This window comes from Dryobates pubescens, chromosome 20, assembly GCF_014839835.1.
Source record: "Dryobates pubescens isolate bDryPub1 chromosome 20, bDryPub1.pri, whole genome shotgun sequence".
Lineage (NCBI taxonomy): Eukaryota > Metazoa > Chordata > Aves > Piciformes > Picidae > Dryobates > Dryobates pubescens.
Window position 1 is genome coordinate 17,496,931 of NC_071631.1, and position 17,670 is coordinate 17,514,600.

At 51.5% G+C, this 17,670-nt stretch overlaps 1 protein-coding gene across 1 annotated transcript; it reads right to left on the bottom strand.

Annotated features, from left to right (window-relative positions):
• Window positions 1-319: 319 nt before the first annotated feature.
• On the bottom strand, window positions 320-5,269 carry LOC104298026 (melanin-concentrating hormone receptor 1). Its single transcript, XM_054170812.1, has 2 exons — window positions 5,118-5,269; window positions 320-1,544 (listed from the first exon to the last, which is right to left on the bottom strand). Exons 1-2 carry the CDS (start codon window positions 5,173-5,175, stop codon window positions 493-495), a joined length of 1,110 nt encoding a protein of 369 aa, XP_054026787.1. The 5' UTR covers window positions 5,176-5,269; the 3' UTR covers window positions 320-492.
• Window positions 5,270-17,670: the final 12,401 nt, after the last annotated feature.

Sequence of the window (17,670 nt, forward strand, 5' to 3'; positions counted from 1 at the left end):
TGAGCACAGCACCCCCCAAGCTTGCAGGTCAGTGACCTGCCCTATGAGAGCGTGTTTCAAAGGTTCAGGTTTTGAACCGAGCAGCTCTATACTCACTTAGCAGGTTCACTGCTTAGGAACCTTGGTCACACCAGCAGGTGAGCAACCATTGGCCAATGATGTTGGTAGAAGTTTTACTCTTCCAGTGTGGACATTCTCCACTGAAATCCTCTTTCTGGTCCTTTCTCTGTTTTCCATTCACCCTCTGCGGGGACTCAGTTATGTTGTGCGACAGAGTTCTGCTGTGCAGCAGTGGAAAGAAGCAGCAGTCCACAGCATCCCCTTGGCTAAGGGCAGTGTAGGAGCAGAGTCCTGCAATGAAGAAGGGAGCACCTGGACTCTTGGAGGTGGAAGCTGGTAGCTCATAGGCTTCACCAAGAATGGCCTGAAGTGGCTGCTTCTCCAGCAACTTGCAGATCTGAAGGCTTTCTGCTGTGATCCCTTCAGAGTGCCCTAGTGAACAGCCACCGTCACAGGCAGTGAACGTGGGGAAAAGTCCTCTAGAAACTGAGTCTGCTGAGTGGACTCTGGTGCCAGTTTCAGACACACACTGGCCTCTGTCATGCTGTTGTTGTTGGCAGAGCTGCTGTTGCGACCCGGCTCTTTGGCAGGGCGGATGGCCACTAAGAACTGGCGCTTGAAGGTCTCGCTGAGGGCAATGTAGAGGAAGGGGTTGAGGCAACTGTTGGCATAGCCCAAGCTAATGGCAAAGTTGTAGGCATAGAAGAAGGCCATGGATGGTGTGTCAATGCCAAGGTGGACCAGCTGGAGGATGTAGAAGGGAGCCCAGCAAATGAAAAAGGCAGAGCAGATGGCAACTGCCATGCGGGTGACTTTCTTTGTACGGACCTGGAGGCTCCTCTGGGGCAGTGGGACCACAGTGGTGGCCATGTGCTGCAGAATCTTGAAGTAGACCACACAGATCACAATCAGTGGCACAGCAAATGCCAGCATGAACTGGTAGAGGGTGAACCAGTAGATATCAGTCTCTGGGTTGGGAAGCAAGAGAGCACAGCGGACAGTGCCGTCCTCCAGAGGCATGAGGCCTGCATACATCCACACAGGAATGATGGTCAGGAAGGAGAGGAGCCACACCAAGCAGATCACCAGAGCTGCCACGCATGGGGTCCGCACGTAGGTAGACTTGAGAGGGTAGACAGTTGCCAGGTACCGGTCCAGTGTCATCACAGTCAGGATGTTGGTGCTGGTGATCTGGCTGTTTGTGTCCAGGGCAGTGATGATGGTGCACAGAGGGGCTCCAAAGTACCACGAGCCATTGCCTAGGAGCTGGTGGATGAGGAAGGGCATGCCCAAGAGGAAGAGGAGGTCCACAATGGAGAGGTTGAAGATGAAAATATCAGGCACAGTGTGTTTGCATCTCAGCTTCTTCTTCTTGACAATAGTGTAAATGACAATGAGGTTCCCCACAATGCCCAGGAAACAGATGATGCTGAAGAGACTGGGCATGATCACGTTGGTGTAGGGTGCTGGCTTCTCTGCTACTGCTGAAACAAACCAAAGCAATGAATGCAACACAAAGACAACTTCTTTACATCTCTGTGTGCTTGCCCTGTCCTGCAGCTGGATCCCCCTTAAAGATGTAGCCTGGGATGATGTTTAAGACCCTCTTCAGTACTTGGAGAGGCTTAGCTGGGGATTTGACATCTCTCTGCCACTCAGTACATGCAGGACACTACCCAAATCTGGCCATGTGCAGGCATCAGCTCTCCTGGTGTAGTTCTCCTGCCCTGAAACTCTCCAGCTCTCTTTTTGAGGACTAACATCAGGCTGTACTCACCAGTGACTGACAGGGTTGGTAGTAACTTTTCTTCCAGGGTGGTGGTGGGCTGGGTGTCCAGCCATTGAAGGGACTGGGTGAGACAGCTGGTGCTCTGCACATCAGAGAATGAAAGCCTCTACATGGGTGCCAAATGCTAGATGCAGTCAATGCTCAAGCTGCTGTCAGAAAGCTTCAGCTGGTCTCTTGTACAGTATGAGACTGAGTTCCTTGGCCATGCAGGCAGACAACTAACTCTTACCTGTTGTGGGAGATCTGGGACTGTACCCTAGCCATGTCCCAGCTCTGTCAGGGGTAGGCTGGAGCACACACTCTTTTCCAGTTTCCTTCCCTCCCCTTCTCCCTCCTTCTGGTTTCTTCTCTAGAAGGAAAGCCAGGTGTGTGGGCAGAGAGAGGTTTGGGATTAGGTTTCAAAGTGGGCTTCAGCAGGGAATGCCCTCATTCTACATGGGAAAAAAGTATGTCTTAAACCCAGCTGCCTCTGGGTTTTGGATGTAGGTTTTGGATCTTGCTTGATAACACTCACCAGCACTGTTGCTTAACTGTTGCTCTCTGGGGTGGGAGGTCCAAACATAATCAGATTCACATTTTGCCTTGTCCCTAACCCAGCTTTAAAGTCACATTTTGAAGCCACAAGCCCTCAGTGCCAGCCAACAGGGATTTCTGCTCTTGGGCACAGGAGATGATGTCAAAGGCACTGATTGTGGTGCTCTCTGTTCTGCAAGACTGCCATGTGCCTTGTGTGGTGGAGACTGAAAGTACCCTTCTCAGCTGAGGCAAATCTCATTACTTCTCTCCTATAGGACCTGGTGGTTGGGGATTTTTTCCCTCTAGGAGAAGGCTTTGTGTGAGTTATCTGTGTGACTGTTACAAAGGCACTCATGATAGCCCTGAAGCCTAGGCTGTGTGTGTGTTCCATTGAATTGCAGATGACTCAATGTGGTGCTGACTGGAAATGTGTTCAGGCACTGTCCTATTCCACCTCCTTAGCAGCCCATGCCTGTAGATGGGAACTCTCCTCCATCAGAACCTAGGGAAATCTGGAAAATGGTTTTAAGTGAAATAAAGATACTCATAAGGTGTTGGTCCTGCCAAAGAATTGTCAGTTTGCCAAAGTGGTATCTGCTTACTTGGAGCTCTAGAATTCCTGAGTACAGAGTTACTTTGACAGAGAAGCTTGGCTGAATTGGCAGGAAAGCTGGAGTTACACTGCTGGCTTGGTCTGTACTGAGGAAGGGTTTGCCATACCAACTGTATGGAACATGGTGCTGTGAGTAGTGGGAAATGATGAGCTGCCACTGCTTCAGTCTTTCTGGCACAAGGAAGCAGCCAAGTTAGGTGTAAGCAAGACCAAGATCAGAATCTAGCAGAGCTGCTGAGGCACAGGAGAACTGGCAGGGCCTCAGTGTGGAAGCTGAGCTTGCTTAATAAGACCAAAAAATGGTCCAGGCTTTTATCATGAGAGTTTAAATGATCCCTCTTCCTTCTGGGTGCTCACTACTGCCAGGAAATGCTCCATGTTATGTAGCTTTTGGCAGATAAACTGTCAGCAGCACCCTCTTGAGACCTGATGCTTGCCCTTCAACATCCAACCTGTGCATCCCTGAACATCCCAAGGGATCTCACACTAACTTCATGCTTGAAGGTGGCACACTAGAAGTTGGAAAAAGATGGCTGTGGTCCTGCTGCTCTGCACATAAGTTCTGTTCTCCTCTCTTTTAGCCCCAAACTTAGTTATGAATGTGGTGGAAATGGATTATGTGAGTGAAACCAAGGCTTCTTTGTTGGCTGGAAATTGGGACAAAATGTTCTTTTGCTGCAGTAGGACTGATAGAGTGCTTGTGGTGATCCTGTACCATTTGGAATGAGCTCAGCTGGCCTTAAAGCAGAAGGTGTGCAAGCCCAAAGGCACTGTGTGAAAGACAGCCTGTGCAGTGCTGCAGCTTCTCTCCTGCTGTTGGTGTTTGTATGAGTAGGACTTTCAAGCATGATTAGCTGGAAGCTGGTGTGAAGCTATAGTTCGTGTGGGCATTATAGGCTGGAGTCAGAGGTGCACGGCTATCAGAGGCTCAAAAGCTGCCTCTTATCTCGAGATGAAAGAGGCTTTAGAAAACATTGAATCTGAATTTTCAGCACTGCTTCTGTGCACATCCCAGTGGCTGTACTTTGTTTACTGGGGGGAAAAAAAAAAAAGGTGAAATACTTCAGGCAATGATTTGTCTTTGCTTGAAGGTCTGTGGCTGCCCTGTTGCTCTTCTGAGGAGTCCCAAAGGGAGCTGTGCTATGTGAACTGAATGAAGACTGGTCAATTTTTTTTTCCACCCCCTCTAAGGTGATTTTTATGTTCAGCCATGCCCAGATACATAAGAAAATACATCTTTACTACATTTCACAAGTGTCAGGGCTTGATGCCAGACAGCCAAACACCACACAGCTGCTCGCTCACCCTCCTCCTTCACTGGGGATGGGGAAAGAGAACTGGAGGAGTAGAGATACTAAGAAAGGAATGGCGGGAGGGAAGGGAAAAGTTAGCTCTCTCCTAGCCAAACCCAGCAGAATAAGGAATCACCTAAGGCACACTTGCAATTTATGAGGGACATACTGATGGAGAAGGGGTCAAAGACCACTTATAAAGCACCTTCTCTTGAAGAGTTTCACCAACTCATACCACCAAAAACTGGCCTGCTTGACCCTAAAAGATTTGGGAACTGTGAAAGCATGGAGAAAACAGACTGATAAGGAACTTAGCTTTCTTGTCTAGCTCCATCTCCTCTGTGCCTTGTTCCCTTCCCTGCCTAGCTGGGTTCGTTCATCTCCTCTCTGCATCCCAGACCAGCAGGCTGCTGGAGCTGTTACTGTCTCACGGCCAAGAAGCAGCGAATAGCTTCAACCCCACTGGTGCCGGTGGCCGGGCTTTATCTCGGTGCTGTTCCTCCGGAGGGAGCGCTGGGCCCGGGACCCTCCGCGGACCCGGGAGGGGTCGGTGCCACCTGCGCGGCTTGGGGCTCGGCGCTGTCCGCCAGTGGGTGCTGAAGGCAGCGGGTCCGGTCCGCAGCCCGGGGTTGAGATACAGGGTGGGGCAGATCCCTATGCTCAGCCTCTCCCACCTCATGGGGGACCGGTTGGCCCCGGCCGAGGACGCATATAGCCGGGCTGAGGGCTGCAGGGCAGCTCAAGAGCCATTTGCCCGCGGCTGTACCCCGAGAAGGTCCCCGCGCCCCGGCCCTGGTGCGGACGTCCCGGCGGGGAGGTGCTCTCCGACCCCGCAGCCCCTGCTCACCTGTGCCGTTCCGAGCCTCCGGCGCGGAGAAGTTGCGGGAGGAGTTGGCAGGGGCCATGGCAGTGATTCCCGGTGCTAGGAAGGGAGAAAGTTGGGCAAGTTCTCTTCGTGGATCTGCGGTGCCGACGGGGCGGGGGCTCCCCACTCGGCTTTCCCTGCTGGGGAGGATGGAGGCCGGGTAGAGGCTGGGGGACAGAGCCCTCCTGCAGCCGGGGAGCAGAGGCTGCAGCTCGGCTGCGCTCCGCTCGCCCACTCTCGCCCCGCCGAGCCGTGAGCAGGTACTGACATCAAAGAGCAGCTGACTCCGTCAGCCACGTCGTCCGAGAGCATCCATTCCTCCACGCCGTCGGGTGGGAGGGAACGCCGGTGCGGAGCGGGGCCGGGGGCAGCTACCCTCCTCCAGCCAGCGGGGAGCGGGAGGGGGCAGACTCCCAGAGCCCCTTCACATGGTTTCCCAGTGCCGCCCCTGAAGGGATGACTAGGATCTGCGTGCTCCCAGTTAGAGCCAGCCTGCTATCGGCAGTAGGAGTATCAGACTTCACCTTTTACAGCAGCTCTGATCTCCTGCCTTCAGCGTGGATTTCAGTCCCTTGAGGAGACACATGCGCTTTTCACCCTTGAGTCACAGCCCCACTAGTGGGTCTAAGGCATGTCAAGGTACTAAATTGCCCACTGAAATCTCTGCTGCTTTGACACTCTGAGCCCTCTAACCCTCATTCCAATCTGAGACACTTCGTTTGTAATTAATTCTTTGCTATTTTCTGCTGTGCCACAGATCATTTCCTCCCTAGCTCCAGAAACTAGCCCTGTTGCTAGCTCAGATGTTATTTGTCCTAATTTTTTTTGGCCTTAAAAATACTAGACAAGAACTCCTTTGGGTTTTGAGAAACTGCTTTGCCCTTTTTCTGTGCCATGCCGGAGCTGCAGCCTTGTTCTCTTCTGTGGCTTTGAGCTGAAGATATTTTTGTGCTTCCCACCACTGTTTATAAGGGAGTTGGGTTCCCCCCCCCATCACGGTTTGATAAACCACAGGCTACCAGGGCAAAAGGATCATTCTCTACCTCTGAGAAAATTTCTGTACCAGGAAAACCAAAAAGCATGCTATCATGTCAGAAGTCTGCAGGAAAGCAGCAGCAACAGGCAGCTTTTTTTTTCTGTGGTAGAACCTGGTGTGGAGGATTTAGTTTGCTTTATGAAAACCACATCTGTGTTTCTGGAAACCTGCCTTGTTTCAGTCTCTTTCTCTATAATTGCAAAGGCTGGCATCAACCATAGGGGCCTTGTTTGTTTGTTTTCTTTTGAGCTTTGGAAGCCTGTATCAGCCAGGACTATAACTAACCTGTACCATCAAAAAATAAGGCCCAGCACATATACCACCAACAAACCCAGCACGGCTTGTAGGCTGGATTTGGCAGCAGTTATGGGCCTTTTACTGTGGAAGCCAAAGGAGCTCATCATTATTAGGTTGTCCTCTAGTGGACCAGCAGCAGACAGAAATCTGGAGCTTGCTTCACCCAGGCATTGTAGCTCTTCAGAGCTGAAGACAGGCTGGGGCTGATTTGTCTGCTATGCCATGAGATTTTTGCTGGGTTGCCTCAGTCAGTGATTTGCCCAGGAGGTTTTTCCCTGGCAGCTCTCTGCTGTATGTGAGACAGTCCTGAACCTGCACAGTTTGTGACAAAGTGATATTTCCCAGTTACTTTGTATTTTCTTTTTTCCCTTCACATCTTGGGCAAGCATTTGCATCCATCTATATGGAGTTACTACTGTAAGGCAAGCTATAGTTTGTGTGTTGGGATGATGGAGCTAAGGCAGAAGAGCTATTGTGAGCATAATGCTGTCCTCTGCAGGGAGTGCCTACACGCACTCCAAGTGCAGAGTATGAGTGTTTGCATGAGAAACTGGTGGGCAGCTACTACTCCACTTACCCTGCATAGACCACCTCTTACTCACTTTCCCTGGAGAGGAAAGAGCTATCTCAGGGCTTTCAGAGAAAGAACCTGACGTTTAAATTTGGCAGTTTCCAAAACACGGGGTTATTTCTAATCGGCACTCTCAAACATTTCTGCTCACTTAGAAACAGCCTTGCGTTTGAGGAAGCTGTAATTCCCCCAGCTCGGCTGTAGAGGCACAATAAACCACAGCAGCTCCAGCCCTGGTGCACATGTCACAGCTGCAGGGACAAAGCTGTGCTCAGCGCTTGAGATTCACCTCACCAGCTTGGCTGTGTGACGGTTTTCATAGTCAGATTTTGATAAGGCTGGAGTCTCCCTTCCTGTCATGTCATAGAATCATAGAACTGTTAGGTTTGGAAGGGACCTCAAGGATCATCTACTTCCAACCCCCCTGCAGTGGGCAGGGACACCACACACTAGATCAGGCTGCTCACAGCCACATCCAGCCTGGCCTTAAAAACCTCCAGGGATGAGGCTTCCACCACCCTCCCTGTTCCAGTGTCTCACCACCCTCATGGTGAAGAATTTCTTCCTAACATCCAACCTGAATCTACCCAACAACCTGTATGTCAATAATGTATAGAAGCTCTTGCCCTAAAGAGGACTTGGTAAAAGCAGCCTGGCTCCCCAGTTTGAAGGCATAGAGAGGAGAAGAATATTAACCACAGCAGCTGGTGATGTAACCTGTCTACACACAGAGCTCACCATCATGGGAAGGAGCAGGCGCAGTAATCAGCTCATTATCTGGCCAAGCACTTGAAGACAGTAGCTCTCTGAAGGACTAGCTCTGTGAGTGCTCATCCACTGGAAAGCGAAGCAGGGATGAGCTCTAGAGGGACCTGGGGAAATAGCCGAGGAGTTGTACTAACCACTCTATGTAATTACAAGGAAGATCGAGGCACTAGCCCCTCGAAAACATCTTGAAAGAGAGAGAGAGTAATTAACATTTAAGCAGGGAACTGCCATCTCGACAGCCTACTGATGTAGATAAAGGTGAGGAAATGAAGCTCAACCCTTCAACATAAAAGAAAATAAATTACTTCTTCCTACAAACCTGACATCACCATTACCCTTATCCTGTCTGCAGCATCACTGTTATGGAGATAGATCCTAATCTTCCAAAGCTGCTGCCAGGCAAATTCTGTGACTAGGGAATGAATCTGGCTGGTCTAGCAGTGGTTTAACCCTGAAAGGCTCTTGCATTTCAATAATGAGTTCTATTTCCTGTCTCTGTCCCAGCTGGAGATCCTGTCTTACGCAACACGAGTAGAACCACAGCATCCCACGGGGCAGAGCGCAGCGCCGGCTTCTGTTACTGTGCTACCGAAACCATTTCCCCCAGCTCGTTCCACCAAATCCTTCCTCGTTAAATGGAAACTTTCTCGGTCTCTAAATATTTATTTAGCACCTAGCTACTCCTCTGGTTTGCACTCTGGAGAGAGGAGGCTTCTCTAAGAGCCAAGTTGCGAGTCCTCCTCTCTAACTCACTGCTGCCCGTACTCACAATTCCAGACATGCAGAATGGGCCTCTGCGTTTTCCTTGCTTAGCTCCTGGCCTCTGTTTGTGTTGATCAAACAGCCTAATGGTTGACGTTTCACCCTCACGGTGGACTTAGAGATAGGGATGATTTCATTCAGGATGGTAGACATAGTGTATCATTTCTCTGTGCTGGCTGAGTACTTGAATGCTGCTGTCTCCGTTCAGCAGCTGCGTGTCAGTCTCACACCTTTTCAGGCAATATTGCTTAAGGTAGTTTCCAACTGCTGATCCATTTTGCCTCCTTGAGTCCGGAAAGTGAGTCTTTGCTGTCGCTTCTCACCTACAGGGGAAGAAAATGTCATGTAGTAAAGCTAAATAATTTCCCCAAAGCTACATGCTGAGCTTGAGGTCAAAAATTGACAGTAATTCTCTCCACAGCAGCGCTGGCTCAGGCAGCGTCTTATCCATCTTCCTGTAATGATTATCCCAGCACAAGTGTTTGTATCCTCGCAGAGGGATGCCTGCTGAATGCAATCATTTGATTAAAACAAAACAAAGCAGCAAAACAACCAACCAACACACACAGAAGGGCCAAAACTTTGAAGGAGTAGCTTTGTCAAGGCAACTGGATGGTGACTCAGGCACTGCTGTCATCGATCTGGTCGCATGCTGTATGTTAGGTCTGGCTGACTGGAAAGAAGTTGCTGTTGTGTTTTGATGCCTGATTCGATTCAGATCAGTGCTACCATGTGAGCCAATACTGCCCTGAGCTGGTGTTATTGCCCAGGGAGTCATGGCTCAAGACTTGAGCCAGCCTGTGTTTTCTCCTAGATGTGTCTCTCCTGACTGCAGCAGGGTAAATCCCCTTCTCAGCTGCCCAGTAGCCACACAGGGCTTTGCAGGAACACAGCTAAACCCTCACCCAAACCCTCCTGTTATCCACACTGGGTTTCTAATTTAATAGCACAAAATGGAAATTTATCTGAAACCAGAGGAGCACCTCTCCCCCCACAGCCTTCCTGCCCTCGAAATGACCGAGCCAAGCTGCGTGGTCAATCCTGGCTCATTCCAGTCCCACGCTGCTAATTTGCAGTTGTAGCCTTCAGCCTCTGTCCATCCCAGTTGCTTGCAGCGAAACAAAGGCCAGGGCAGCAGCCTTGTGGTTTTGTTTTTATTGCTAAAGGTTAGAGGATCCCAGAGACAAAAGCACAGCCAAAAATAACAAGCAGGGGCCAAGCAGGGCTTGCCCTGTGACAAGGGAGCTGAGAAGCTGGCGGGCTCCATGTGCTGAGGTCAGGGATGCGGATGCACGCTGGATGAAACGGGCAGATCCAGTTGTCGGAGATAAGAAGCTGCTGGCAGCTCTTGGTGTTGAAGAGAAACAGCCAGGAGCCCCCAGGGAGGCAGATCCTGCCACAGGGTGTTAGTTGTTGCATTTCCCTTTCACAAGAACAGGCACTAGCACGAGGAGGAGGCAGCTGTAACCTGAATTCCTCCTGAGCCTGAACAGGGAGGAAGGAAAAAAAAACCACCACACTTTTGGCTCAGATCTGTGGCTCGTGGATAACTGTGCACAGGGCTCAAGAGGAGTCAGAGGAGAAGGGATGCAGGGGGGCTGACGACTAAGAACAGATGTCTGCTCAACCCAGAATGAGCTCTCTGCCACCCTTTTCAATGAGCATGATGATGTTGAACTTGGAAATGGAAATTACAGATCTGAGATGAAGCAAAACTAAAAAATCCTGAGAGGTTCAAGTCAAGGAGAAGAGATAAACTCCAGTCGGTGCCTGGAAAGAGCTGTCACATGAAATTGCAAATCCAAGCATGAGGATTTATGGCAAAGCTAATAAAAAGAAAGAAAGAAAGAAAAAGAAAGAGAGAGGTGGTGTTTTATAACCAGAAACTGCAGTCCTGCTACTGAGCAGGGGGCAGGAGGGAAGGAAGCAGCAGTAGCTGATTTTTGAGCTGCAGTACGTTAGGTATACCTGAAGTCCAAGAGAGTGTTTGATACAGCATCTCCCAGGGAATTCTGGTGTTGGAGAAGACTTGGAGAAGCACAAAGCCTGTAAAATGAATAAGAAATTAAATCACAAGGGAGACTGAAATCTTGTGTTGAGAAGGGGGGGAGCTGTCAGTGGCAGTAACATGGGGTCAGAAAAACCTCCTGACATGGATCTGCAGGCCCCAGGAAAAGCTCTGCTCGCTCCAACAGTTGGGTTGCTGGAGTAGCCAGATGTTGCTTCCCTCTCTTTTCCCCCCCCAGCAGATCAGCCAGATGTGTCCTTGTGCTGCCCCTGGGTACAGAGACGTCTGCTGGGGTTGGAAGCAGTGGCTGAGGGCACTGGGAGAGGTGGAAACCTTTTAAAATGATAATGAAAAAGTAAAATGATGCTCACTTATGAAAACAATAATTGGCAAACCACTTAGCCCCGTGGGCTGTGAAATGCTAAGGGCAGAGACAGACGTTTCAGCAGCAGCAATCAGCATTTGTTATCATCTGGGAGTTCATTAGCCGGAAAGGCAGGAGAGGAGCAAGACGTGGGCTGGTGTGAGCTCCTGGTTTAACAGGGCTCCAAAGAAAGGCAAATCTCAGAGGAACCAGGTGAGATATTTCCCTGGTAGGAGTTACTGTGGTTGTGGAAGGTGGGGCTGAGGCTTCCTCTGGAGACCTGCATGGATTTTTGGCCTTCTGTATCCAGATTTACACAGAAAGTCCAGCTGCAGAAAGAGTAAGCGGGTCAGGGCAGAGTCAGGGCACAGGGAGGTGACTGGGGTGGTGCTTGGGGATGGGCAAACCCAGTCCCACGTCCAGTTCTGCAGGTCAGACTCCCAGAACAAGATGTTTTCCGAGGTGGTGCCTTCTTTCAGGCTGGATGCAGGTTTCAGGAGGAAGGGTTAAACAAGCCAGAAATTGGTCGTTTTGCTGGTTGCCTTAAAATATTTGGAGAGAGTTCATCTGGATACAAATCAGCCCCAAATGGTATTTTTGATTGGCTCAGTTCCTGGAGGGTTTTGCGGCAGCGGAGGATGCAGATACAGCAGCGCCATGTTTCTAAATGTCCCAGTTTGCCACCGGGCAAACTTTCTCTCCTCTCCCTCTGACTTTTTCCTGCTGTGTGAGAAGGGTTGTTGGTCTGGAAGGCAGTGGAGATCTTTCTGCTGCCTCCTGCCCTGGGTTATTCCTCTCACGAAGGCCCCTTCCGAAATCTTGAGCCCTGTGGTTCAGTGCACTCGGCTCCTCTTCCCACTGGTAGCCTTGTTCATGGTAGCCTTGTTCTTGCCTGGCTTATTTCTTCCCTCTGTGCCTTATTTTCCGGACTGGGGTGACAGTCGAGGCCTTTGTAAAGCCAATAGAAATGTACTGTGCTAAGTTTTGTGTAGGAGCATGTGTGTGTGTGTGAATCTGGGCTGCTGAGGTCACAGCTGGGCTTGTCAGCAGCCCCAAGAAACTAAATCTATCTCTAGGTCCAGTTTTCTTTCCTGTCAGAAAAACACAGTTAATTAAAGCCCTCTCCTGAAAGGAATTTCTTAGCCACACTAGAGGGATAACAAAGCTAGAGCCGTGTCCTTAATCCTGCCCTTTCATCTCCTGGAAATTCCTTCCTCTCCTGTCTCTTTCTCTGCATCCTGATTGTTAAAAAGAAATGAGAAATAATTTCCACTTGGAAAAAAACCAAGACAACAAAACTCCAGCCCAGCTGATTGCAGCAGAAGCCAAGGAGACGGGAGCTGAAAGGAGGGAGCTGTTAATGAAGCATCAGTGGCGAGCCAGGGGCAGGAGCTGGAGCCTGTCCAGATGGCACTGCTAATTCCCTGCATCCACTTCACACGCGGGGAAGAGCCTGGCCGAGCGGCCGCCCTCCGCAGTGCTGGTCAGCTGCAGCCTCCCCCATCGCCCCAGGAGGGGATTTGCCCGGGTTACTCCAGGCCTCCAAATTGGCTCACCCAAATTCCCTCCATGGATGGGGAGCGACAACTTCGCTGCTGACCAGCGAGGGGAAATGGAGCCCCAGACTCTGGGGTTTGGTATTGCATTTCTGCAGGGATGTAGAGGTGCTCCAGCTGCTGCTCTGCCTCCAGCCATCCCTGCCAGCACGACAGGGAAGGGCTGGGAGGAGGGAGCAGTGGGTGCAGAGAGGCAGGGAGCAACAGGAATGGGGAACGGGGCTCCATCATGGGGAGCAGAGGGGTGTTGCCACAGCCCTGGTGGCAGAGCCAGCCATGGCCAGGCCGGCAGCACCCTGCCTGCTGCCTGAGTGCCCTCAGCTTCCCTTCATCCCCAGTCAGCCCAGATCCTGGTGTTTCCTGGCCTGGCAGATAAGGCAGCCTCACCGTTAATCAGGAGGCCTGGAGAATGGGATCAGCGCGAGGCAGGCGCTCGCAGTTAATCTCCTTTGCTCCCCGATGATGGATGGAGCTCATTGCAGGCATTAATCAAGTCTGTGTGCATGGACCAGGCAAAATGGATTAGTCTGTGCTGGCCGACGAGGTGCTCCCCCAGTCCGTGGGCAGTCCTGGAGTATGCCCACGACGTGGTGGCAGTGCCAGCTGAGGCTGCATCTCAATGGTGTGAAATGGGTGACAGAGGGATTACAGCTGCCAGATCCTAGGGAGAGCTTAGGTGTGTCCTTGCTTCTGATCTGCAGGCGCTGGCTGTGCCTCTCTCTTGGGACCAGACTGAGAAGTGAATCTTGACCACGGCTGGACTGTACTCATCCGTGGAGCCACTTTCCCAAACAACCTCTAGAAGCTGCTGGGATGGTTCCAGGTGCATCTCCATGGGATATCAAGATCCTGCTCTGTACTGGAGCGGTGGGCTGCTTAGGACATCATGAACTCGAGGAGTGGTGTCTCAAAGGCAAAGCAAGCCTGTTGCAAATAGCATGAGAAAAATGCTCTTTATCAACTTCAGAGTGGTGCTGGAGGTACTAGCCAGTGAAAATTCCCTCAAGCTCTTGTCCTCTAGAGGGACAAGCTCAGACCTGAGGAAGCAAAGTGAAACGCCTGATTCTTGGACTGTGCTGTAGCACAAGCGTCACACCACAGGGAGTAGGGTATGGTTTTCCATCTCAGCCATCCCACTGCACCTGCTTCTCCCTTAGAAATGAGCTGCTGTGGGTATCCCCAGTGGGGAGCCCTGAGAACCCATCTCCACTGAGGCGATGCCGGTGGCCCACATGCTCCCTGCCGCGCGGCAGCTGGAGGTTGCAATATCCGCTGACAGCCAACAAGTTGTGGGTTTCCAATGATTAATGACACCTCCCTCCCTGGCAGGATCCATTCAGCCTCCACGCTGCTGGATGATAGTGGAGTCAGGGTGGAAACTGGGTGTTTCCAGAGCATAACACCCAGCTGCAGTCCTGGGGCTGTGGGTCAGCCTAGCGTCCCCAGGTTGATCCTGGAAGGGGACTTGGTTTCTGCAGGTAAATGTGCCTGACCTTCGTTTCCAGGACGGGTGCAAGTGAATGGGCAGAGCCAAAGAGGTTTGTTGACAGACATTTTCTGTTTTCCCCTCTGCCTTAAGTGCAAAGCCCAAGTGACATCAAAGCAACAGAAAGTCTAATCCCGTTTTGAATCGGTGCAGGCACACGCAGCGAATGTTAAACAGGGGATCCGGCAGCGAAAAAAGGGAGGATTATCCTTAATTTCCTGAGTTGAGGGGCTGAGCAAGGGAGACAGAGAGAAAAGAAAGGCACAGGAGCAGAAAGGAGTGACTGGCAGCACAGGGAGGCTGGTGGAGGAGGAGGAAAGCAGGTTGACAGGCGGATAGTGCAAGCAGCAGTGCACGTGTGCCTGGAGAGGTGAGTCTGGCACGTGGGACAGATGGCTGCTCCTGCCAGAGCCCCATGCCAGCACCTGCCCAAGCTCCCAGGCAGATGCAGGGGAAGGGATTGTGCCCAGGGTTTGCCATGCCAGGGCAGAGGCTGGTGCAGGCTGTAGCTCCTAGCTCGCACGTGTTTGAGCTGAGGCTGTGGAGCTGCTTTTTGAGGGAGCTTGGAGCTGAACTCCAGCAAAATGATGTAACCGAGGGCTGAGGTCACGTGTACGTGTGTGATGTCTTTGCTGTAAAGGACTGTAGCTGAGCAGAGCTTCCTAGATGGCCTCCAAAGCCCTGTTACCAGTGGGAGAGCCAACTCTTGGTTTATATTGCTATCTGCCACTAGCCGGTACCACCAGCTCTGCTAACAGTAGTCACTGCTGGGTTTCATCCTACAGCTTCACAGGGAACTTGCACATTGAGCTGTGTCCAGATTCTGTCCTGGGGCTGGGATGTGTCTTGACATAGAAGCTCTCCTAAGAGTGGTGCCTGGCCAGAGACTGCAAGCGGCAGCTGTGCTGCACGTGGTGTGGGGGCTGGAGGTGTTTGAGGCCAAAGCAGTGCAAACACTTCTCTGCCAGAGGCCAGGAGCACAGCATCCTCCTCCTCCTTGTGAGCAGTGCATCTCCCTCTTGATCAACACCTCCTTATTTTTCTCCTTGGACTTCTTCCAGCAGCAGTTATTTCCAGCAGAGTTTATAAGAAGTGATGGAGTCATACATAAGCACTTTTCGTATCTGGATCTCCTCTTCTCTTCTAGTTTTGCCCTTGACATTGCAGCCAGCAAGGTCAATTGTTAAGCCAGGTGGGAAATGCCTCTCCTGGATGTAACGTGGGAGAGGACAGATATCTGTGCAGAAAAAGGTCCCTCGGGATGGGATGTGACTGCTGAGCACCGGGAATGAGATTGAGACTTGCTGGGCTGCTTACAGACAGGACCAAAGCCCAGCAGTGGGGCACCCATTGTCTTTTGGTCCTTAGTGAGCCAGAACCTCTGGGAATGAACATCAGGAGCTGCAGGAAGGGCTCCTGGGGTGGCTTTAAACCTGAGCAATAACCTGCTTTCTGCCACGGTCTCATTCCATGCAGCAGAGGTTCTTCCTCACCCTGCTTCATCCTCAATCTGCAACTTCTCCCTTGCAGGACAGATACTGTGGTGCCAATGTGGAGCCCCACAGCCTCTCCCATGCTGGTGTTGCCCTCGTGGGTGGGCAAATACCAGGCTCCAGCCCTGCTTTGACCCTGAAATAGGAGTATCTGGGCAGTGGTGTCTGCACACACATCCAGGAAAAGCAACCCTGTCTGCCTGTGGGAATCTTCCTCTGCTTGCCTGGCTGCTTAGCCTCACATGAAAGCCTCAGCCTCCCCTTGCCTGGCTGCCAGAGGTAGCTTTGGGACAGCAGCAGCAAGTCCTCAGGTCGAGATGGGCATGTTCCTGTGATTTTTAAACAGCAGCCAAAAGGAGAGCCTGAGCCACAGCTGAGAGAAGTTTATCTTCATCCAGCTGGTTTGTAACATAACTCAAATGTTTTGGATGTCTGGTACGGACCTTTGCAGACCTCCTACCTGCTCAGAGGGCACGGGATGGCTGTGACTTTCCAAGTTTTGGGCTTTCATGGGTGAGGCTTTGGAGTGGGAACCTTGCACTCTCCAAGCTTGAAGCCGTGTCTCTCCTGGCCTCACCTGCAGCCCACACCGTGGAGCTGCTGTGTGCATCGCTCCTGCCCGTCGGTTGCTTTCCTCTCAGCAAAGGCATCAGTCTGAGATTCTTGCCCCATCCTCCAAATAATCTAGAAGCAGAGAGGAGAGAGTTGCGCAGCTGCTGATCTGCAAGAGGAGCCAGGATGGGCTGTGGCTATCAATCAGCCATCCAAGACATGGTCTTGAGAGAGCTGGCAAAGTGTTGTGCAGTGACATTTTGAGTCAAAACCACATCACCTGTAGGAGCAACTCAGCTGCTCCTCCCCCTCAGCCCCTGACCCAAAAGAGCTGGTGTGAAATGTTGCGTTAACTAAAAAAACACCTCCACCCCAGTACTTCGGAAGGAGACGATCGTTGTACCATGGGCCTCTAGATGGCAACATCGACCTGAAGAGCTGCGAGCAGGAGCAGGGGCCCCCGCCAGACCCGAGCAGACAGAGTCGGGAGGGCTCCCCTCACCCAAAGTGGGGAACACGCATAGGTGCTGCCCTGGGCATCTTTCTGCAGGCGCTGATGACAGGGCCGGCCACCCAAGGGTGTCTGCAGCCCGATACCCGCTCCCCCCACCTACCCCCTCCCCCTGCTCCAGACTGCAAACATCTTGCAGGACCAAAATGTCAAAGGGGTTTCTCTGCAGTGGAAACACAATCGATGCTCTCAGCACCTGCTCTGCGGCCACAAGGGACAAAATGTCACGGTGGGTCTGTCAGCTCGGCAAGGTGGACATTGCTGGTGGTCTTTGTGCTGCGACCACCCACCAGCTGTTCAGCCTCTGAGAGTCGATAGAAAGCTGAGATAGGTGATAGCAGTGAGGGCTGCTGCCTGCGGGAGGGCCACGAGGCAAGGCTGTCGGGCTTCAGGGCGGAGTGGGGAGCACCAAGATGTGGTTTGATGTTCAAAAGCTGCGCTACAAATTGTGACCTTCTAGTAAACTGGGGTAAAGCCTCCAGTGGCACCCTCCATTCAAAAGGCTCACATGACACCAGAAATTAAGGCTTAAACTACCCAGATTAAACCACATGAGTGTATCTGAAGCAGCATAACCTTTGGGTGGGAATGTTGGTGCAGCCTGCCCTTGCTGTGGTGTAACGGTGAGCTGATGGAGGTCATCGGGGTGGAAAAGTCCTGCCTCTGCCTGAAACAGCGCAGGGCACAAAGCAGGGCCGGGGCTCCTCTTCTGCAAAGTGAGTGTAGCCTGTGCTAGGGGAGATCCAAAGCTCAATTAAGAGCCTTAAAAGGACAAAAGGTGCTACATAAATTCAAGGGATTATCATAAATGTCACTGCACTTTACAAGCTCTGGCAAAACTCACAGGAGGAACAAGAAGACCTTTCACTTTGCAGCCCTTCCTAGCAGGGCTACTTAAAGCTTTGTGCTTTGGCATAGCAGCCATAAAATGTTGACATTTATAATTAGATGTGCATAATAATCTCTTTATTCCCGATCTGAAAAGACAGGGTGTGTCTTGAAACGTTGGTTCCTCCTCGCCAAGGATCCCCCCCGCCCCCGATTGGGATTGCTCACAAAACCATCACTTGGTGAAATGTCTCGGGGTCTGGTCCGAAGAGGTGCTGGATCTTTGGGAGGGAGGAGTGGTCT